The sequence below is a fragment of the Tribolium madens genome, unplaced genomic scaffold (assembly GCF_015345945.1).
Source record: "Tribolium madens isolate multiple individuals breed KSU strain unplaced genomic scaffold, Tmad_KSU_1.1 Scaffold_2;HRSCAF=44;Tcas5.2_LGX, whole genome shotgun sequence".
Classification (NCBI taxonomy): domain Eukaryota; kingdom Metazoa; phylum Arthropoda; class Insecta; order Coleoptera; family Tenebrionidae; genus Tribolium; species Tribolium madens.
In genome coordinates this window covers 2,231,765-2,255,369 of record NW_025400995.1, presented here as the reverse complement: position 1 = coordinate 2,255,369, position 23,605 = coordinate 2,231,765, and the positions used below count along the sequence as shown (strand labels likewise).

At 31.5% G+C, this 23,605-nt stretch overlaps 2 protein-coding genes across 8 annotated transcripts; one reads left to right on the top strand and one right to left on the bottom strand.

The window, feature by feature from the left end:
• On the top strand, positions 1-22,130 carry LOC123006066 (NGFI-A-binding protein homolog). 7 transcript variants are annotated; one of them, XM_044400223.1, is made up of 9 exons: positions 1-47; positions 18,717-19,146; positions 19,195-19,393; positions 20,199-20,446; positions 20,506-20,653; positions 21,296-21,372; positions 21,426-21,543; positions 21,609-21,650; positions 21,701-22,130. In XM_044400223.1, the coding sequence occupies exons 2-9, from the start codon at positions 18,770-18,772 to the stop codon at positions 21,878-21,880; spliced, it is 1,389 nt and encodes a 462-aa protein (XP_044256158.1). In that variant the 5' UTR covers positions 1-47; positions 18,717-18,769; the 3' UTR covers positions 21,881-22,130. The 7 variants fall into 7 exon arrangements, 5 of the variants coding, with proteins under 5 accessions (XP_044256158.1, XP_044256157.1, XP_044256156.1 ...); XM_044400222.1 differs by lacking the exon at positions 1-47 and adding an exon at positions 9,245-9,568 and having other exon boundaries at positions 20,199-20,404; XM_044400221.1 differs by lacking the exon at positions 1-47 and adding an exon at positions 9,248-9,568 and having other exon boundaries at positions 21,426-21,516.
• Positions 1,614-5,214, bottom strand: LOC123006064. Its single transcript, XM_044400219.1, has 8 exons — positions 4,963-5,214; positions 4,696-4,836; positions 4,168-4,648; positions 3,902-4,123; positions 2,603-2,953; positions 2,317-2,551; positions 2,040-2,270; positions 1,614-1,991 (listed from the first exon to the last, which is right to left on the bottom strand). The coding sequence occupies exons 1-8, from the start codon at positions 5,094-5,096 to the stop codon at positions 1,921-1,923; spliced, it is 1,866 nt and encodes a 621-aa protein (XP_044256154.1). The 5' UTR covers positions 5,097-5,214; the 3' UTR covers positions 1,614-1,920.
• Positions 22,131-23,605: the final 1,475 nt, after the last annotated feature.

The following is a 23,605-nucleotide window of genomic DNA, read 5'->3' as shown; positions in this document are numbered from 1 at the left end:
ACCCAGCAGGATATTATTTTAACCAAATGCACATTTCATTTAAAACCGTAAGTTTAGTTTTACCACAGAAATATTTATTAATATTACATATTTTGTAATGAAAAAATATAAACATTGAAGAATTTGTGAATATTAAATATAAATGCGAAAGCGTTTTGCATTTACTCATAATTGGAGAAATCTCAGTTACCTTGAAAACAATTAACAATTCACCAATAATGTAAAAATTTTCATAAAAATTGCACACTTGAGTTGCTTCACATAAATAATGTTTGGACATTTCAAAAAAACACATTTTTTAAAGCAATTTACCAGAAATTTTAAATATTGTCGTGATCCAAATTAACAAAGATTTGAATTTCGGTCTTATTTTTTCAAAATACTTATAATTTTGATTTTAAAATTTCTTGCTTTTCCTCGGCAATAAATTAAAATTGCACATATTCACATGTCGATTATTGTTCGACATTATTACATTTTTTTGTTAGAAAACAAAATTTTACATAAAGTGTTACCAACGGTTTTCAGAATAAAACATAATTTAGGAACACCAATAACTGACATTGACACACCTGTAGTGTACAGAATGTCTCAGAAAAGAGTTACAATACAAAATATGTGTTTTTTTCAATGAAACAACATTAGCTTTAGCTTAGCTTGGTTATTATTGAGCGAGCAAAATCTAACTTTTTAACGAATACATTTGGTTTATTGCACAAAACAATAAAAAATACTATTTGAACACGAAAAAAAAGACTAATATTTATAGCGCATCAAAAAAACTTAAATGGCTCAAAATATTTAGATAAAACACCCTACATATTTTTTTTGCATTTGAAATATTATCAAATTGTCTTTCTAAATACAGGCTGGATTAGAAATAACGCCCCAAACCATAACTTCATTATTTTTAAAGTTATGAATGACAATTCTTTGATCAAAGTTGAATAGTTTGCATTGATTGATCTATCCCAAAGAACAGATAACAATAATAAATTGTGCAACTTTGTTCGAGAAAGTGTTATGGACATATTTTTAAAAATAATGGAGTTATTATGGCTTGGGACGTTTTTATCCAGCTGTATAGAGAGTGCGCCTGAGAAAAATACCGTGTAAGGAAAGATAAAAAATGTTAAAAATTCTATATACTTATAAAAATTTCGAAGTTACGAGAATTTAATTTTTGCACTTTGATTCAATTTCTGTTAGAAAAATAATTTTTCAAGACTATTAGAAGAGGAAACAAGGAAACTGTATCCTAAATTGTAACTCGGTTTAATGTTTTTTGTGGCTTTTATTGGTACCTACCTTTACTAAATAATTATAAAAAACATATACAAGATCATCAATATCATTAAATAGACATAAAATGTCAAATGTCAAAAAATAAATGTCAAAATTTTTGACATAGAATTTTTTAAACTTTTTTCCATGTTCCTGGTATTTTATCTTATTTGAAATTTTTGTACAACACATTGAAATTTTGTAGGCATATTAAAGAACTTTATTATTTTATTCCATAATACCTCTGACTTGTTTGAGTTCTATTTAGTCTGTTGAATTAGATATATCGTGCGTATTGTGTTTTAAAGAGGAAATTGATAAAACCCAAATAAGAGTAAATAAAATATATTCAGTTTCAAAAAACACATAATCAAATCACGATCCTGAGATGTTCACAAATCTATAGACATAGACAATATTTTTCTAAAATCTTGAATATCACAAAATAAAATATTAAGGTCACTTCCTAAAACTTCGCTTATTTGTATAGGAAGTAAAAAAGAGTACAAAACAATAAATAAATGAAGACATGTATCTCTTCTATTACCTACTAACTTGGTAACCAAAGAACTATAAAAAATGACTAAAATTTGACTCTCTAGGTACACAGATAAGGCACAAATCACATAACTTATCCTAGTTGACTGACGATCGCAACTTGCCCTCCCAGGCGTCTTTTTCGTTTTGTTTGAGCAACCTTTTCATTTCTACAACAAACCAATCAGCGATTGCATCCCCTGGAGTCGTCAACCTACCTCTGGCATTTTTCAAATCCTGTTTTTCTTTCGCAATTTGCTCTTTAGTTAATTTACTTTTGGTACCTAAATGAGTCGTAATTAATCTCCTAGCAGTCTGTAAGTTAGTTGGTGGACGTTTCATGGCCGGTTTTAGATCCGACTTGTTTGCAACATCCATTGATATAGCGCTCGCTGCAGTCATTGGACGAACTTTAATCAAAGGATTTCGCATATTCACCGCTTTTTGAGCTAAAAACCAGCAATCACTCAAAAGTCATCCCTCTATTTCAAATACCTTGACTGAGAGAACCTAAAACTAGCAAAGCGTGAGTATCATCCACCCATTTTATGTACATCGCATCGCTGTTAATCTCGCTGAAAGCCTGGACCAAATCGTGGGTTTCGAGAGTTGCAGGAAAGTTGTAAAGTTCGACTACGTGTTCCAGCTCTTCCGGTGGCTTATTTGTGTACGCCGTGTAGTCTTCACTGGCTTTCACTATTGTTATATCATCACCGACCTTATCGACAATCTAGAAGGGAAAATCAAACGTATTGAGTCCAATTTCATATACGAAAATTACTTCAGTCAGTAGTTCTTCCTGAATTTGACCGTTATCGTCAAACAGGTCCTCCCAATTATTGACACTATCGTTCTTATCAATCCGTAATGTGTCATTAGAGTCATCCACGTATTTCATAATAGGCCGAGTCTTCCGATTAATGTACTCCTTAGTCATTCGCATAATCTCCTTCTCCTGTTCATGAGTATTATCCGACACTTTCTTCTTATTCATGTTTATCTGATTTTTGATAACGTCTTTGTTGCTTTTTGGTGTTCCGTTTTTATTCGTTTCATTTTCGCTCTTTATTGCACTTATATTTAATTTCTCTAATTTTTTACTAGTTTCCAACTGGTTTCTAACATTCCCACACTAAAAGAAAAACTGTCTTATAGTATATTAAAGAACGACAAATGAAGCAAGTTTTTTATGCTATTTTTTCTATTTTAACATAAAAGTAAATTTTTCAAAATTTAGAAACTTTTGCCCTAATAAGGTGGCAGTTGGTAGTAAATGTCACAAGTGTGAAAAATTCGATTTTCGAAGTGTCAAGTATCGAATATTTTTCATGAATTAACTCCAACATCGCTCAAAGTAAATTGTACTACTCTAGCACCCGAATTGGTGTTGAAATGGCTCATTAAAGCATTGGTTTTGGTCGAAATAAGCTTCAAAGAGAAAAACCAATGTTTCGATATTGTTAAAACCGCGTATCACTTTCATCGAATGGAAATCTAATATTGTAGCAGTGAAATTTTATAATCTTGTTGTTATTTTGTAATCAGCGTGAATGACTTCCAATAACCGAACTTTCTAACTTCGGATATGGATTAAAAAAGCCAATTAAGTGCATCGGAATTTACTAAAAATAGATTTTTTTATTGATCGAAATTTGAGAATTTGGGGTCACCGACCCGTTATGACAAACTTTAATTTAAAACGACTGTTTTCTTGTAAACAATAATCACTATCTTGTGATAGAAAGTGTAACTGCACTTCCGGTTAAAAACCGGAACAAAAAAAGTAAAAAATTACGCAACATGCGTGCCATGAGAGTTGTGTAATATTATTGTCAAGCTAATGATATAAATGTTGGTTAATAATTAGCAATCTGTTATGTAGATTAGTTGATACGAGTGAAAGTTATGGTTTAAAAATAGCTTTATCGCGAATTGAAACAAATCTTGAGAACTTCCTTTAAAGTAATTGAGGATGCAAGACTTTCAAAAACTGTTATTACAATGGAATGCACTTTTAGATGCGGAAATACTTTCAAATCGGTAATTAATCCGTGCGTTCACTTTGATCTGAAAAACTTACGCAAATAGTTGGATCGTGCTGTTCTTGGCACTCGTAAAAATAATCACCATTTTCCATTGAAATAATGAAGAAATGTCCTAATTTAATCACTGATAAATCAACAATGCAATTTCCAGAATCGCAATCATTATCACACTCTATTTTGTACAAATTATTTTCGACTTCAGGCAATCCGTTTACGATTTGGGCAAAATCATTCGCTTCTTGATTGACTAAAACAGCCTAAAAATGTGTATTAAAAAAATTTGACTCTTAACACGACTTACTGAAGGTTTCTCAGCTTGGGCTTGAAAATCATCAAAATCATAAATTGGGTAAGTTTGAAAATACCCATCGCGGCGTGGATTTGTGCACTGGAGTTGGTTTAAATCCCAATAGACGTCACTCAAAAACAGTTGATAAATTTTGATAAAATTGTGATACCTGAAGGCGGCAAATTTTTGAAAATTTAGTAATTTTTTGAATTGGCAGTTCGTATGTTGGTAACGCGATTTAGTCAAGTTTCGAAAATTGCACAAAATGGGGTTAAAAAAATACAACAAATTCAGCACATCACTCAGATTTAACAAACACTCGTCACTGATTGCACTTGGATCATTTCTTGTCGATTTATGCCCGGGTTCTGTCACTTTTTTGTCACTTTTGCTCAAACGGGACGCTCGCTGCGCTGGGGGTACGTAGAGTTGTCGTTCTGGACGTTTGCGTTTGGACGATTCCGGCATGATTTCTTCTTTGTTTTGCTTCTTTCTGAAAAAATAATTCAGTAACTTGTTGATGCGTAGATTAGGACTTACAAATGGTCCTTATGACATACTGCAATCGACCTGAACTTGCCAGAGGCTGAAGTTATATTGAAGACAGCTAAATCGAATATCCTCGCTTGGTAGCGAAGAGCTTTTAGATAGATTGGCCCCAACGTTGGGAAGACGAGGACACTGAAAGTAAATGAAAGTAAAATTCAAAGTTTTACATAACTGGTGAGATCACTGGACTTTCTCTTTCTCTGCATTACATTCCTTTTCCGCATGCTATAGAACAATGCATTTGACTTTCAGACTCACCAAATTCGGGCCTTATTCTCCAAAATTGTCTGGAAGTCTTCAATTACACAACAGACGAACTCACGATCACAGAAGATTTTGTTGAATTTTATTGATAAGTAATTTAGCACCTCATCCACATCGGGCCCACTCATAATAGCCAAAGGTCATTGTTTTTGTACTTTTAGTTAGTTAATTGCAAACAAAAAAAACAGATAAAACGTAATAACAAACGTGCAATGTCATGTGAATTTTGTGAAATGAAATTGAAAGTTAACGGACATGCGTGGCATGCGCACCGCTACCAGGGCCGCACACCCCAAAATAGGGCCCAAAACTGTTAACACATTTTATTACTAAACTGTAGTTTTTGTAAAACCGTAACAAGAAACGCTTCACGGAGCAACGTTTTTGCAATATTTTTTGTTATTACATTATGGAAATTTACAGTTTTCATTTTTGAGGTAAACCTGCCAATCCTGTTCTATTAGACACGAGACTGGTTTACAAAACCTTCGAAATTATCTAAAATTTGAGTGCAAAAACATTAAATATTGCATAAACTCATAAATAATTTTTATACACCGGGAGTTTATTCACTTTTATTTATTTAAAACGCTATAAATGATTCAAAACCAAAACTTTCGATTGTTTTAATCATAACGGTTTGCACGCTTTACACAAATTTACATGTTTTTAATTAATTAATACAAATGTTATTCTTTTAATGTTTTTTAAAAGACAGTCAAAAAAAAATTTAATGCGATCTTAAAAAATTTCGCATATTTTTGGTACTTTTCTACAATGTTCTATTCCAGGTTTTAATTAACTAATTAACATAATTTTTGTGATTTTTATTATCTTAAATTATTATTCATTTATATGGGACTATTTTGTTCACCCCTGCCCGAGCCACAGAACTAGGGGATACTTTGATTGGGTAGGCAACCAGTTATACACCTCTGGAACCCTCCGAGTTGAGTGCGGCGTTGTCACGTCTCCTCGTCGCATTCACATATTACCAGGGAAATTTTTTACAATTAATCTAATCGTGGAATTAAACCAGCACATCGGTACTCCAGTTTTGACGAGAAAATCGCGTTTGAACTCGTGAATCGAGGGTTTCTGATTTTTTGTTTCGATTTTGATGAGCTCGTTTGTGTCAGTGTTCTCAAGACAATGAAAAACGATTCCCACTGAAAAAAGCGTATGAGCATGTTGAAAAAAATCATAAACTGGGCACATCCCTGAATACATTAACCGGGTTGTACGCTCTCACCAAATATAAAATGACTTTTTTCTCTTTTTTTTATTTAACCCTTTAGATATGAAAAGCTGAGGTGAATAGTAACAAAAAATCGCCTCTGCTACCACTGGACAAGGCACAGGTATAATCTTGGAGAAGAGGAAAGACAGGGATAGAGCGTTTTTTTCTTTACAATTTACATATGGGGGGAACTTAACCGGTCATTTTATGATCTCGTATGAGATCCATTCTTTAGTCTATTGACCCTTGCTTTTATTTTAGGGTTGCTAAGACCATGCATTCAACTATTCAATTTTTAATACTCGCTGAAGAAATTTAAGCAAAGTTTTGAAGCAAAGTTTTAAATAAAAACCTGATTTTATTTGTACGGAAATAATTTTTTGTTGAGTTTTTTCTTCTTTTTATTGACAATTTTACATAACATAAATACACAAAACTTGTATTTATTTTTGTTGGTATAATATTTTAAATTAAAATGTTTATTGTTCTAATGTTAACCGTTTCAATTAGACTTGTCTGTTACACCAACCCTTTGCTAGACAAGCCAGCTCACATAAAGGGTGGATCAAAAAAATGGCTAACCGTTCCTAGACTCGCATCACTACTTATAACACATTTCCAATTTTTATAACCTTATTTTAAATAAAAACAACATTAATTTTTTGTAATTTCTAATTTATGTACTATAATTATGCACGTATCTGTTTATTAATTCGAAAATTAAACAAAAAACATGTCTCAATGCTAAACCAACGTAGGTTTTAGTAAATTATTTTATTTCGAAATTTATTTTTTCACAAAAATCTTATGTAAAAATTCAAATTTTACGGCCAGAACAGAAAAAAATCGCTTTTTGTCAGCTTTGCTTGACTAATAATTAGTAAATTAATAAATCCGTCGCAAAAAATTACTTTAACCTTGTAGTCGTTGTGAAAAAACTATTCTAAATGCGCACTTTTCTACTATCGTAGGTGTTTTTTTTTAATTAAAAAATTGTCCAATACGTATGAGATGAAGCCGTCACGTAATTAGAAAAGATTCAGTTTTTTTTCCACACCGAATTTAGAAGGGGAACAGTACCAGTTTTACTCCCCAAAATCTTAAACTGTGATGTGATGTAAATTTATTTAATTGGTTTAACAAAAATACGAGTGAGCGCAGGGGTCGTAAAACTGGCAATTTACATTTTTTAATTGGACTCAGAGCACAATTTTAGATATACAGAGTGTTTCTAATTAAAAAAATAGTAAAAAAGATATTAACTTCCAACGAACGTTATTCTTCTAAGCTGTTTTTAAAAGAATTTTTTTCACAACATACAGGCTGTGCCAAAACTTGCGCTCCAGAGAAAAAATTCAAGTAAGATAAGAGACCAGGAAATAAATTAGTCAAAAAATTTTGACATTTATGTTTTGACATTTGACGTTTTTTATGTCTATTTAATAACACTGATGATCTTGTTTGTTTTTTTTATAAGGTACCAATAAAAGCCACAAATAACATTAAACAGAGTTATAATTTAGGATACAGTTTCCTTGTTTTCTCTTCTAATAGCTTGTAGCAAAAAAACTTTGAAAATTATTTTTCCAGGTATTTTACCATACCTAGCATTTTTCTCCGGGGCGCGAGTTCTCGCGCACCCTGTATTTTTTAATAAACTAACTCTACTTTTGTTTTTTTTTTAATAAAAATTACCGTCTTTGTTATTTCTTAAAATGTGAATGTATAACACGATCAAAATGTCTTTTGTTTCGAGGTTCTTTGACATAATTTTTTTCATTTTTAATAATTTTTTGTTGCTTTTTGTTTACGTAACACCGATTTTGTGGGTTATTTGAAAAAAAGTTTATGAAATAACATTATTTTTTATTTGTTTTTTATTATTTATAATCTTATTTTACAATAAAGGTACCAATAAAAGCCACAAATAACATTAAACAGAGTTATAATTTCGGATACAGTTTCCTTGTTTTCTCTTCTATTAGCTTTTTGCAAAAAAACTTTGAAAACTATTTTTCCAACAGGAAAATCAAAAGTTTTATATTTTTCCAGTTCCTGGTATTTTACCTTACCTCGCATTTTCTCTGGGGGCCAGTTCTGGTACACCTGTATTTTTTAATAACCTAACTCGACTTTTGTTTTTGTTATTTCTTAAAATGGTTTTTTGTCATGATTTTTTTAAGTTTTAATAATTTTTTGTTGATTTTTGTTATCGTAACACCGATTTTGTGGGTTATTTGAAAGTAAGTTGCTAATGAAATGACATTATTTTTTATTATTTATAAACTTATTTTTCAATAAAGGTACCAATAGAAGCCACAAATAACATTAAACAGAGTTATAATTTAGATTATAGTTTCCTTGTTTTCTCTTCTAATAGCTTGTAGCAAAAAAACTTTGAAAATTATTTTTCCAACAGAAAAATCAAAATTTTTATATTTTTTCAGTTCCTGGTATTTTACCTTACCTCGCATTTTTCTCTGGGGACCAGTTCTGGTGCACCTGTATTTTTTAATAACCTAACTCGACTTTTGTTTTTTTTTTAATAAAAATTACTCTCTTTGTTATTTCTTAAAATGTTTTTTTGACACGATTTTTTTAATTTTTAATAATTTTTTGTTGATTTTTGTTTTCGTAACACCGATTTTGTGGGTTATTTGAAAGAAAGTTGTTTATGAAATGACATTATTTTTTATTTGTTTTTTTATTATTTGTAAACTTATTTTTCAAGTTTCACAGTCTGTTGCCATGGATTTTTTTCCGTATTTTATGGTCTGAGTGACTTAATTTTGAATAGTTGTTGTGTTTTTTTGTTTTCAAGGATCAGGAAGAAATTTGTGAGGTTGTAGGTAAGCGAATAAATAAAATATTTGTGGTGTTATAAGGTGGATGCTTGGTGGGGTAGGCCGTTTGGGGTGTTTTCGTCCTGTCGCGATCCCTGCTGCACCCAGAGCCGGCTCCTATGCCCCGGCGAGTTTGTAGTGGGGACGAGGGCCGCGCTCTCACACTATCGGAGAGGGAGAAAAATAAACTAAATCGCCAGGTTTACTGCAGTTGTGTTCGGACGGTTCGGAAGTTGCAATCTGCACAAACTCTACCTCATTTAGTTTTCCCCGTTTTATGTTAAACATAAATATTTGATGGTGTGTGAAATGGACTCGACGAATATCAACGAGGACGGCAGGGCGAGTGTTGAACCCGCCGGCGCCGCTTCCGGGCCGCTTTCCGGGAACTGTGTTAATGCGAGACAGTCACCGAAAGTGTGCGTCCCGACGCCGACGCCGAACCTACCAGCACACAGGAACTCCACCTCGCCGTCGCTCCCGCGGAAGATCATCAGCAGAAATCACAACAACACAAGTAATTCGCGAATTGGAAATTTTCACTAAATTCGAATTTTTGGCGCCAAAAATTTACTGTTTTAATTGTTTTTTCGCGCATTCCATTGATCAGCGAGCGGAACGTTTCCCATCAATATGATGAGCGATCTAATATTCGGCGCTTTTTTCCCATTAGAGACAATTTTTTTCTCAACGAATTCCAGATTCAATTTCGGAGCGGTCTCAAATCGATAATTTAGTTTTTTCGCTCGTGAAGGTTGAAAAATTTTTGGGTAAAAACTAGTCCACAACGAGTTCACTGCTGCCACACAAAAAACTTATTGAGAAAAAATCCAAAAGACAGTTTTTCATGCGAGACGGCTCTGACTGATTTCATACCAGCGAGCGAGGCTTTGTAATGTAATGTAACAAGTCTCGAACACTCATTTTAATCCGTCAAAATTAACGAATTTTTCATCCATTAACCAAATTTAGCCAGCCATGGAAATTTGACATTTCAAATAACCTCATTGACACATAATCTAAAATTTAAAAGTCTACTTTGCCGCCACTGAATAATTTGCAAAATTAACGGTGTACAGGGTGTCTACTACTTTGTTGTCAATACCTCAAAAATAAAAATGTGTTAAATAAAATTAACAGAAAGGTCATCTACAGTTACAAGAAATTTGCATTTTTCATTGTTGTTTTATTTGACTTGTTCTTATCACAATAATGAATATTTTTTTTATTTCAATTGCGCAAATTTTGAAATTTTAAATTGTTTTATTTTTTCGTCATTTTGATACATCCAAATTAATTTTTCAACTACCCACTAACCAATTTTAGCTGACCATGGAAATTTGACATTACAAATAACCTCATTGACAGATAATCTAAAATTTAAAAGTCTATTTTGCCGCCACTGAATATTTTGCAAAATTAACGGTGTACAGGGTGTCTCTACCCACTTTGTTGTCAATACCTCAAAAATAAAAATATGTGTTAAATAAAATTAACAGAAAGGTCATCTACAGTTACAAGAAATTTGCATTTTTCATTGTCGTCTTATTTGACTTGTTCTTATCACAATAATGAATATTTTTTTATTTCAGTTGCGCAAATTTTGAAATTTTACTTTTCGTACTTTTGATACATCCACATTAATTTTTCTACCACCCACTAACCAATTTTAGAAGGCTATGGAAATTTGACATTACAAATAATCTCATTGACAGATAATCTAAAATTTAAAAGTCTATTTTGCCGCCACTGAATATTTTGTAAAATTAACGGTGTACAGGGTTTCTCTAACCACTTCGTTGTCAATGCCTCAAAACTAAACATGTGTTAAATAAAATTAACAGAAAGGTCATCACAGTTACAAGAAATTTGCATTTTTCATTGTCGTTTTATTGCCTTGTTCTTATCTCAACAATGAATATTTTTTTATTTCAATTGCGCAAATTTTGAAATTTAATTTGTGTTTTCGTCTTAACGACCAAGAAAATTTTAATCTAAACGAAATTTTTGAAATATTGTTTTTTATTTGTTTTTACTTACTACTAAGTTGTTTTAATAAATACAAAGTAGATTTGTAAATGAAATAAAATTCTCTCGCATCAGTAAACTGTTGTTAGTTTATGTAATTTTATCTTTGTATTTTCACAACAATAACTTTGTTATTGTATCCGCTTGTTTGTATTTTTTTGATTGGATCAAATACGAAAATTTGAATGCTAGATCGCATAATAACTAAGACTTTGTACATTTTTTTACTTTTTATTGTTTTTAAAAAATGGAGAATAAAATAAAATCCATTGTTTCATTACTTTATTTAATCAACAAAGTGACCAGTGACTTGACTTAGCAACATTGAATTTAGGTAGGTATATTTGTAATCAAGTCATCTTTGGTGCACCTGAAACGTCAAATAAAATGACAAGTCGAAAAATAAAACCGCAAAGTGGGCTGGAATTAGTCGCTGGCGTATAAAATAGAACCGTTAACGGTCCTTTTTGAAGGTAAATCATAAATTTAGTTATTAAAATCATATTTTTTTTACCTTTCGACTTGTCATTTTATTTGACGTTTCACATAGATTCAAAGTTGACTCGATTACAAATATTTTTTTGACCAGAAATCTAATGTTTAAAATATGAAACAATTTTTTGAGTGGGAAATGACAAAATTGGGCAAATTTGCATTGGTGTGAGTGGAAAAGCCGTTGTGGGAGTAAAACAATTGTTGTCGGTGAGTAGTGAGTTTGTTTTGTGTTTGTGGCGTGCAAAAATACGGTCTCCGAGTGTACATCTCAGTCGCCATGCCAGAACAAGACAGTTTTTGTGTGAGTTAACTCGATCTTACCTGTAGTTTTTTGCCAAATACCGATAGTTGTGTAGCTTAAACAATTACAATGACAGTTTACTATAAGAACTAAATCGTTACATTTGAACGGGTGTAAAAAATGCTAAATCTGTTGAAATATCTGCATGTTTGACCCGAATGGCAAGTGACCTTTCGACGAAAAATCGTTCGGTTTGGCGTAATTCGCGGTAGATGACAATATGGCACCCGAATTACGAAAAGTACCGTTAGGGTTTCTGGGGCGTGTTTGCCATTGGAATAATTTAGCAAATGCCCCCTCGGTGCCGCGCTGCGATTGGTCGGGGCTTAGGGTGGGTTTGGTTCCTCAAGGTTGAGAGGAAGCTTTTTTCAACATGGCAAAAAAGCTCACCCTTTTTGAATACGAGTGCGAGTAATGATGGGAAATTTTTTTATGCTTTGTCTTTACCTGATAGTTTTTAAAGGTCATGAGAAAATTGAACAGTGTTTATTATAAATTTCTTATTCAGATTAAATCACAGTTGCGGTATTTCGATAAAAAAATGTTTGTTAGGAGGCAACGCTTAGAACAACTATTATGTCGCTTAAAAAACGTGCTGTAGTAATCGAAAATAAAAACTTGTTATTTTTTTGTTGTTTTTCTACCAGTCCATATTTTAGATTTGTTATGTAAAACATAAAAAACTAATTACTTTTAAAGGTTAACATGTATACAATTTAAAAAAAATTGAAAATTATTTCATAGCACCATTAGGAATGCATCGTTTTTTCTAATGACCATCTTTATAAGTAGATATAAATTTGCTTTTTATGCGTCTGATGTAAAATCAAGTAGTTCAAGTTTTTTGACATGGACACAAAAAACCTATTTCTGTTTCGACCGTTTACTCATTTATACTCAGCGACATTCAAAATGCAACACCAAGAAAGATTTGCATTTTTAAGTCATTTTATATATCGATTGCAAATTAACTTCTTTGCTCATTTCAATCGCCATTCCGTCACTTTTCATAATGTTTTTCTGTGTGAAATTTTGGCTCTAAATTTGTTACGTTTTGTTCCGAAATCAAATTTTTGTGACCTATTTTACCTCAAAAAACACAGTTGCGACGTTGCCAGTGTAGCGATTGAAATGGCACGAGGTGTACTCATTAGTGTTAATCAAAATGGCAACGTTGCAGCTACATTTTTTGACATAATAAGTTATAAATAAATTTTTCTATATTTATGAAAAACGAAACGACAGTTTTTGTTATTTTATTATAAGTTTTAAATCTGAAGCATTTTAACATGGGTTAAGAAAAACTTTTAGTAGATTAAGTTCATACTTCGTATGAATTAATTTAGAAATACGTAAATAAATACAATTACCACAGAACTGTTTTTTTAATAAAACCATTAAAGTAAGAAAATTTAAAATACATATTGTGGAAAATATTTCAAGATTATGTCAAAAATTGTTAATTTTTGTGTGTATTATTATTTTAAGAACTACAAAACAAATTTCACTAGAAGTATGTATTAAATTAAATTAAATTAAATTATTCGAAACATTAATAATAATAATTAGCGACAAAAGATATGCTTCCTTCTTTGTGTTTTTCACTATTGCCAACTTATTTTCAAAGTCATAGGGTACTTATTTGATTAGAAATTTAATTACATTTTCTTGTTACGGTCGATTTTTTTTACTTAGGGTCGGTTTGTAGAAGCGTCATGAAATAAATTGCAATCAAACGTCAGATTAACTAATCACGTGACCAAATTGAACCAACTAGATGCTCATCAGGGTTAATCGCACATTAACTTTTAACAACTAATTAATTAATTTTTAGTTCGTCTTAATAAAAAATCAATTCGGTATCAAAAATTAATGCGCGAATCTGAGCATCTGGTTGGTCCAACTGGTCACGTGATCATTTATCTGACGTTTGATTGCAATTAACTTAATGACCCTTATTATTAGTGTATCAAAATTTAAAAAAAACTGTGCAAGTACGTATACAGGGTGCGCCAGAACTCGCGCCCCAGAGAAAAATGCCATATAAGGTAGTAAGATACCGGGAACATGGAAAAAATGTTAAAAAAAATTTATCTATAAAAATTTCGAAGTTATGAGAGTTTAAAATTTTGCAATTTGACTGTTGGAAAAGTAATTTTCCAATTTTTTTGCTACAGGTTATTAGAAGGGAAATCAAGGAAGCTGTATCCTAAATTCTAACTCTTTTTAATGTTATTTGTAGCTTTTATAGGCAAAATTTTTGTACCTTTACTAAATAATTCTAAAAAAAAACATATACAAGAACATCAGTATCGTTAAATAGACATAAACAAATGTCAAAATTTTTTGACAGATAGAACATTTTTTCCATGTTCCTGGTATCTTATCTTACTTGAAATTTTTTTCTGGGGCGCGAGTTCTGGCGCACCCTGCATATTTGTTAAAGTGTGTTAATTAGAGAAAAAATATTTCCTAAAATATACAGGCGTTTTATAAAAACACAAAAAAGAAAAATGCCAAGCAAAATAAGAAACCAGGAAATATTAAAAAAATTCTATCTATAAAAATTTCGAAGTAATGAGAATTTAAATTTTCCACTTTGACTCTTTATCTCTGTTGTAAAAATAATTTTACATGTTCTTTTGCTACAGGCTGTTAGAAGAGGAAACAATATACTATGTTTAACGTTATTTGTAGCTTTTATTGACAAAGTTTTTGTACCTTTAGTGAATAATGTGAAAAAACATACCTATTCAGGACATAGAAAAATGTCAAATGTCAAAAAATTAATGTCAAATTTTTTTGACAGATCTAAAAAAAATGTTTTAATGTTTCTCGTTTCTTATTTTACTTAGCAATTTTTGTGTTTTTATAAAACACCCTGTACACAAATTACTGTCTAATTTAATAAAAAACAGTTACTGAAAGCCATAATTCAAATTTTGAAGTGAAGTTTCTTATTTTGGATAGGTGAACTGCAAATTATTGTTTTCTATTATTTTGAAGTGTGAACATTTCTAACATGCATATGCAATAAACAGACAAGTTTATCTTTATTGTTTTTGCATGTTATTAGCGCAAAAATAGTAAAACATTATTTTGGTTTTGTAATTACTGAGAAATTTTCAATTGTTTAATATCATAATTTAGATAAAAATTGTCGTCTCAGTGCATTCGTGAAGCCATTTTTGTAATTTTCTTAATTAAAAACGCCATTCTGGCATTTCTATGTAGGATCACGTGACGTTACATAAACCAACCAAAACAAAATACACTGCTTTTTATTGTACTTCAAAGAAACACACGCTACATTACCTCCAATTTTCGTGATAAAATAATATCGTGTGCAATATTTTTATGTCAGAAAGTCAATGACCCTTCCAAAAACCTATATTCAAGTGTGAATTTCAAGCTTCATTTCCGGTTTCAGCAGTTTAGGGCACAAGAAACGCTTCACTTTCACATAATTTCGCGCAATTTTATTCAAAGTCAGGGTTTAATTTTTTTGGTGTGTCAATTAAATTCGGCTTAGATTGCAACACTGTCCCAAATTTTACCTGGGCACTTACGCGCATATAATTAAATCTGAATATTTTTTGTCCGCGTAAAAAACTGCCCGCCAGTGTGAGAAAGGGTCCGGACTTAGACAAGGTCCGAAAAAAAAACAAAAGGCCCGTAAAGATGTACCTGGCGGTTTTTATGGTGCGGGTGCTCCTTTGTAGGATATTCAAATAGCGTATGCCCTTCGTATGTTGACATACCGTGTTCTTGAATATTAAACAGACTGACATGCGTGATTTTTTATCGCGTTCACACGATAAATGAAGTGGCCCTATCGCCTAAGCCAAATCTTCAACCCTTCGAGAAAAAAACGCAATCCTTTGATGACTTTTTTTAAGGGATGGGAAAGTATTGACCGGATTTTTTCCGCCATCGGAATCGGGGCTGTTTCTTGCGAAAACGTCTTGCGTCTTTTATTAAAAAACATCCAGGGAGTGCGCATGTCCAAAAAAAAATCACCCAAACAGACTTGCAGACACGGCGAATGCAACGACAATTGAAGAATCGATAAAAGTGCAGGTCAGGGATGAGTTTTTTCATTTTTTGGGCGATTCCAATTTTTTGCTCGTTAAAATTATCTTCACGTTTGCTAAATTTAATAACAAAAAGTGTCATTACGTGGAACAAGTTTTTTGAACTTTTTTGTGCAGTACATGTATTCAAACAATTTTTTCTTAATTATTTTGTTATTATCGTCATTACGCATTTTTTACCGGCTTTTTTTCTTTTCAAACTACGTATAAAAATATTTAATGAAGACTTCATTATGGTATAATAACCAACTTGTTTATTTCAATTCGAATAATATGAAAATATATTCCCAGAGTGACATTTCTGACTAATAACGAAAATTGGGAAAAAAATAAATTACAAATTTATTTATGTTAAAGGCAAATTAAAAATCAACTTGTTTTATAAATCGCTATTTATTATTATCATTATGTTAATGTGTAAATTATAAGTTTTTAATCATATTTGATAATAATTAATCAAAGCCACATTGACTATGGTAACTCGGGGTATTTTTTATAATATGAGGCAAAAAATTAGAATTGAGTGTCAGAATTACAAATCGGCATAAAGGCATTTAAAGTTTTACAAAAAGAAATAATGGAAAATATTTTACGTAGAATGAGTTCTGAAGAAAATTTTTCGTTTTCTTTTTTTGCAATTTGTGTAGCATTTTTAAGAAAAGTCGATTCTCAATGTTCGAAAACAAGATTCTACTCTATCGTTCGATATATTTTTTATGCTTTTTGTTGTACAGTGTTTTAACTAAGTGATCATCATATTTTTCATTTTATCTTATTGTATACCTAAACTTTATACAGGGTGTGTCAGAACTTGCGTTCCAGAGAAACATTTCAAGTAAGTAAGATACCAGAAATATGAAAAAAATGTTAAAAAAATTCAATCTGTCAAAAAAAATTGACATTTGACATTTTTTATGTCTATTTAATGATATTGAATGTTTTTTTATAATTATTTAGTAAAGATACAAAAATTTTGTCAATAAAATAAATAACATTAAACAGAGTTCAATTTAGGATACAGCTTCCTTGTTTCCTCTTCTAATAGCCTGTAGCAAAAAAACTTGGAGAATTATTTTTTTAACAAAAATAAATAGTCAAAGTGCAAAATTTAAACTCTCATAACTTCTAAATTTTTGTTTCTGGTATCTTACCTTACATGGCACACCCTGCGTAGCTCTAAAATATAAATATTTCAATATTTTTTAATTTAGTAAATTCAAATTTAAGGGGAATTTAATTTAAACTTTAAATTTTAAGGAACAATTAGTGTGTTTTAATTTCCAAAATTATTCAAACAAACGCTTTCTATTAACATTTTTTGTTTTTCTGCACTTCTACATGAAAACTTTTATTTGGATATTAACTACTAACTTTTGAAGGAGTAATGGATTGTGTAGTAACAGAATTACTGAAAAAGTGTATATTTTTTCTACTGACAGTAAACGTTCTTTATAAATTGTTTAAATACAACTAATTCTTATTAAAATAATTGAAAAGATGCTTGAAAATTCTCTATAAACGTTTTTTTTTTTCTTCAAACGTCAAAAAAGTGACATATTTTGTGACTTGAAATGAAGTTAGTCTGAAAAGATTTTTAGTGTCTAGTAATAAAAGCGACATTTGGAAGTCAAACCAAGATTTTTTTTTAACAAAACTATTATTTATTTTTATCGAATATTGCGATATCTTCAGAAAGCTAAAAGGAATTCAACTTCAATACGAAAAATTACCAAAAATATTGAAAAATACTTAGAAAACTCTCAAAATGTAATATCACTAATAAATAATAATTAATAAAAAGCAATAAGAAGCTTCAATCAATTCGTAAAGTTTAAAGAAAAAAATAGTATGTTTTTTCCGATTTTTGTGGCTATACCGGGAGCGCCAGAACTCGCGCCCCAGAGAAAAATTTCATGTAAGATAAGATACTAGGAACATGAAAAAAATGTTTAAAAAATTGTATCTGTCAAAAAAATTTGACATTTATTTTTTGACATTTGACATTTTTTTAAATTTCTATTTTATGATACTGATCTTGTATATGTTTTTTTATAATTATTTAGTAAAGGTACAAAAATTTTGCCAATAAAAGCCACAAATAACATTAAACAGAGATACAATTTAGGATACAGCTTCATTGTTCTCTCTTATAATAAGGTTATTACAGGTGTAGCAAAAAAACTTGAAAAATTATTGTTCCAACAGAAATAAGTAGAGTCAAAGTGCAAAATTTAAACTCTTATAACATCGCAATTTTTATAGATAGAGTTTTTTTTATCATTTTTTCCATCTTTCTTGCATCTTACCTTATTTTTCTCTGGGGCGCGAGTTCTGGCGCACCTGTATATTCCGCAGACTACTATTTTAAGAATTTATTTGAATAAAATACGATAAACTTGAACAGTGTAGGTAATAGTAATAATAATAAGAGGAATAAATTTGTGAAATTCGATTGGCAACACTGAGAAATGGAAGTTTTGAGGGTAACCTTGAAGATGTACTCTTTATTTGAGTTTTTAATCCCGAATTATGTCTATTATGCAAATGAAATAAAAAATGTAAACTAGTTTTTGTGAATTTATTTAAATGGCATATTTTATGTCGGTTGCAAGCAATTCCTGTTTCCAATAAAGAATTATTGACCAATCTTCATAGTTTGAGTGCAATCAATCACACATTCCATCCATCGTATGTCGGTATTATTTTCGAATTTTTTGCTTCTAGTAATTGCTTCACTTCTTTTTCAGTATTTCAAACTTCGTACCCAACGAATTTAGCCGAACTGCAATTATACAGGGTGATGCAAAATGCCTCGTTGTTGGTGTACTACGACACACTTCTTGAAATGGGCGGCGATGACGTCCAACAATTATGCGACGCTGGCGAGGAGGAATTTTTAGAAATAATGTCACTGGTGGGAATGGCGTCGAAACCGCTCCATGTTAGAAGATTGCAGAAATCTTTACAAGAATGGGTGACCAACCCCACCAAGTTCAAATTACCCTTAGTGCCAGGAGAAGACTTCGAAGTCGAGTTATCCAGCCCTCGAGTAACCAGTAACCACGGGTTTTACTCAGTGGACAGCGGGGATAACTGTCGAACGATTTACTCGCCCTCTCCTGGCGACGTTTGTGCCTTACCCCCCATCGCCAGCCCCGGACTTACTCTAAACAAAAGGCAAATAATCATTTCGATTTATTCCTCAAATCATTTTGTCTGTTTTAGGCCTTATTCACCACTAGACCCTTCCTGTCCTCCTTCTTCTAGTTCGAGTCCTGGCAGTAGCATGTCGCAAACAACCCCCACTTTGGTCGACTCACAAATTGCCAAATTAGCAGCTGCTGCTGAAAGACTGAGCAAACACTTGCCCCAATTTGAACCAAAAGCACACAACACGAAGAAAAAAGTCTGCAAAGAGCTAGAGGTGAGAAAAACAGCCTTGAACGATGCATTTACAATTAAAATTATGCCGAATCGGGACTGGCACAAGGTTTTGCAACACTCGCGGCAAAAATGACCCCTTTTGGACACATCGTACTGAATTTTTTAATTTAATCAAATTCTAGCGATTTTTGCCCATAAAATGACTATTTATACTGACCAAAAATATGAAATATTGTGTTAAAGAATGAGTGAATGATGAGTGCGCCAATGCCATTATAAAACGAGTATTTTATGCTATTTTTTCTAATTTGCGCCCCCTTTTTTCTTATTTTAATTAAAGAAAAATATATTTTTGTCGTCTAGAGAATTTTGTGTTAGTTGGTATCGGTTGGTAACACTCGGCGCCCACCTGATTTTTTGAATCATTTCTGCCGTCTGTCATTAAAAATAATATTTACAAATTATTAATTATTAGTGTTACAACATAATAATAATAATAAATAAAATAAGAGCCAACAGAATTTAGTTTGCACTCCGCCCGAAATTCGCGAAATTGCCGAAGCAACAACGCAAAATTTGTTACCTGACAAGTCAGAAGCGGCATACAAAAATTAAATAACCTTAAATTCATTAAAGTACAGTGCCATAAACGACTCCTACTGAGAGACGTTAATAAACGTATTATAAACGCAAATTAGAAAAAAAAGTTTAAAGAAATTTAAAAATTTAAATTAAAAAATTCTGTCAAAAAATTTTGACATTTGACACTTTTTTGTGTCAATTGTATTCCTTAACCAAAAATGAGAAAAAAGTAACGAATTTGATTTATTTTTTTTTATTTTCAGTTGGTGATGTCGATGCCGGAGAACGACCCGCGGCGCATGGACGAAATCCGGCGCTACGCGGCCATTTACGGCCGTTTCGACTGTAAGAGAAAACCGGAAAAGCCTTTAACACTCCACGAGGTGTCGGTAAACGAGGCTGCGGCCCAAATTTGCCGATTTATTCCCGCTTTATTGACTCGACGCGACGAACTTTTCCCTCTAGCACGGCAAGTTGTCAAAGATTCCGGCTGTTATTACTCGAAAACGCAGTAATTTTTCCGAAATTTCCACCGGCGCGTTTTGACGTTTCATTTTTTTTATTTTTTAGGTTGTCGACCATGTACATGAATAAGAATCTTTGCCAAGATAAGGATATTCTAGACGTGAGATGCAGTCCACGAATTAGTGATATGGAAGGTCCTTTGACTAAGAAACCGAAAATTGAAACGAACTCAGATGGCGATGAGCAACGGCAGGTCAGCCAACAAAACAGACAAAAACCCACCACACACATTATTGTTAATTTAGAAGATTAATAAGAAATTTTAGGAATTCGGATGCACTAATGCTTGCGATTTTAATGCTTTTGCTTTTGCGGTGCTTTGCAGCTGATTTTAAGTGCATGGCTTGTATGACGCAGGTGAGTCCCAGAGCAGTCTAGGCAACTCACAAAAATCAAATTTTACCATAAAATAACACGTGATACTTCCATGTTCTTACTTATAAGTTAGCTTTAATTTGTACGCTTGAAGACAACATTTGTATTTAGTCTCACCTTTTCTAGTCATTGTAATGATGCAAAGTGAAGCAAACTGGTTTTTGTATTTGCTTCCCTTTGTGTTTTTATGCAATAAAATGATTTATCGATAGGAATAAAGTGTTGGGTCTATTACTTATCTGTCTTTAAGGGTAATAACGCTTTTGCTTTTCAGCTTTTAATAATTGGGTAAGTTTGCTTTCACTCGCTTTTCCAAACCAATGCATAGAATTAATTACGTTGCTTGTTTATTTTTTTAGCATGCAGGTCTTCTAAGATGAGGTAAGGCATTTGCTTGGCACCTTTCTCGTAGTTTTTTTTTAATGGGCTTGTATTGTTTGTGTGATATATTTTATTCTAGGAAACAAGTTCTGACGAAACTGTTGTTATGCGAACTTCACTTCACTCTTTGTTTCACAACCATTCGAAAATTCACAGGTCCGAATTTGACTCTTCTAGTAATACCTATTTTATCAGACTGAGAATTTTAGGGACATTTCCATTCGAAGATCATCTCTAGCTGTGGACTTCGAGGATGGCGATTCGCATTTTTCTTACAGTAATTCGAATTCACCTTCACAGGTACATGTTTTTTCTAGGGTAACAACGGTACGTTTTTTGTTTTTTACCGAAAGTTGTAAATTACGTAATGATGACTTGTCAATTATTTATAGCATAGCCACGATCAGGACTCGTATCCAGGAACAAATCATCAGGTTTTGCTTGACTTTCTTGTTTTTTGTGTTTTATTCACGTTTTTTTTTAGAATAAAATCGACGACTCGAACGACGCTGATGAAGATTCACGTAAACTTTCGCCCAAAGTTCAAGTAATTGCAGCTAGCGGTGACAATATAATAGCAGTAGCAAACCCAGCTTTGGCCATGTCACCAGCGATTATAGCACCTTTAGTCGATACAAGAGAAAGAAATCTAGAGAAGGAATGACTGATAAACTCCACTTCTGTGATTTCTTATTAGAAGTGTTAAATGACTGAAACAATTCTTTACTTGTTAAGTTAATGCTACGATATATATTTATTTACGTACTTTTTTATCTCTTTTTTTAATAAATATTCTGTTTGTGTGACGTTAGAGTATATTTAATTTGCTTTCACGATGTTAAGAAGAAATGACATATTTTTTTAAATCCTACATCGCATGTATCTTTTATCTTTAATATACTAGAATCTCAGTTGACACGACTTTTATTCATCCGTTTGGCCAAAACTGTCCAAAAGCAACCAGTAATACACCCTAGGCAGGATCTAAACTCAGATTTTATCTTAAATTTTTATATGGGGTAACAAGACATAATTTTATAAATTAAAAAAAATTGACAGTCAATTTTGGACAGCAAATTATGACAGTTCAAAAAATGTCAATGCAAGCCACACTTTATTGTCATTAATCATTATGACTGACGTTTGAAACTAAAATTTAAAAATTTTAGTTGAAATGTATTTTTGGCGTCGATTTTGTGATACAATAATACCAGTAGTTGCAGTACGTTTTTTCTATAGTTTGAACATTATTTTGATCTGTTGTCATTTTTCTATAAAAACTACAAAAATCGAAAAAAAAAAGTTGCACATAAGGTTAGTTTTACATTTTTAAGTCAACCGAATGACAAATCGTCTAAAATTCCGTGTCCGTATGTACATCTAAATATCAAATTTATAAAAGACTGGAATAAAATTCATATTTTTTGAAGGGGCATTTTTTTTTTTAGCTAGGTCTAAAAGGTCTTTGTTTTTAGTTTCAAAAAGTGCATGTCTTATAAAAAAGATCCTAATGGACCAAATCATTTTTTTAATGAACAACAACGATAATAAAAAAACAAAAACAATCTGTCCAAGGATTTTTTTTTATAGTTATAGTTGCCACTTCTGGCGAGCATTTTTTTTTAATAATAAATTTACTTACATTATTTTTCTTGTAGGTCAGTCAATAATTTGAGTTACAACATAACGCGTGTCAAATTTATTTATTTGGTGAATAATGTGGGTGCAAAATAAATTCCTTCCAAAATTCTATTTCTATTAATGAAATTTGCTTGTTTTCTTGAATTCACGGAAAATGTTTTAGTTTCGCTAAAAGCAATGAACTAGGAGGCATTTTAGGGCAAAATCAATAATTTGAAAACAACAGTGTTTTATTACATAACGTTTGGTGAATTAGTTGAAAATTAATATTTTGTAATAAATACCAAAAGCTAAATAACTTATGACTTGTACATCAATCACAATATTTCAAACACAAAACATTTTTTTCAAAAAAATGTCAACGCATCGGCCTATGGTAAAGGTAAAGTACCTTGCCTTTTATTGAAATAAATAAAATTAATTCTTTAAATTTAGAACAATTTTTATTATAATAATTATTAATAAAATAATATCTCATGTTTTGAAGTTTTATTATTTTTCATGAATGAGAGCAACAAATCTTTTCAGAATGTTATTGTTTTGTCGATAATACCAATTATAATAATAAATTAATTAATTGTCAAAGTTACAATTCTGTCAAAAAAAGAAAACCGCCATTATGATGGAACTAAGAAAGCAGAGAAAAATCCCAAAATCAAGAAAAAAATTACTTTTCTTTCCACTGAGACAGAATAATGACGTTACAAATTACAAATTTGCTCGTTTCAGTATAACACACCGTATAACA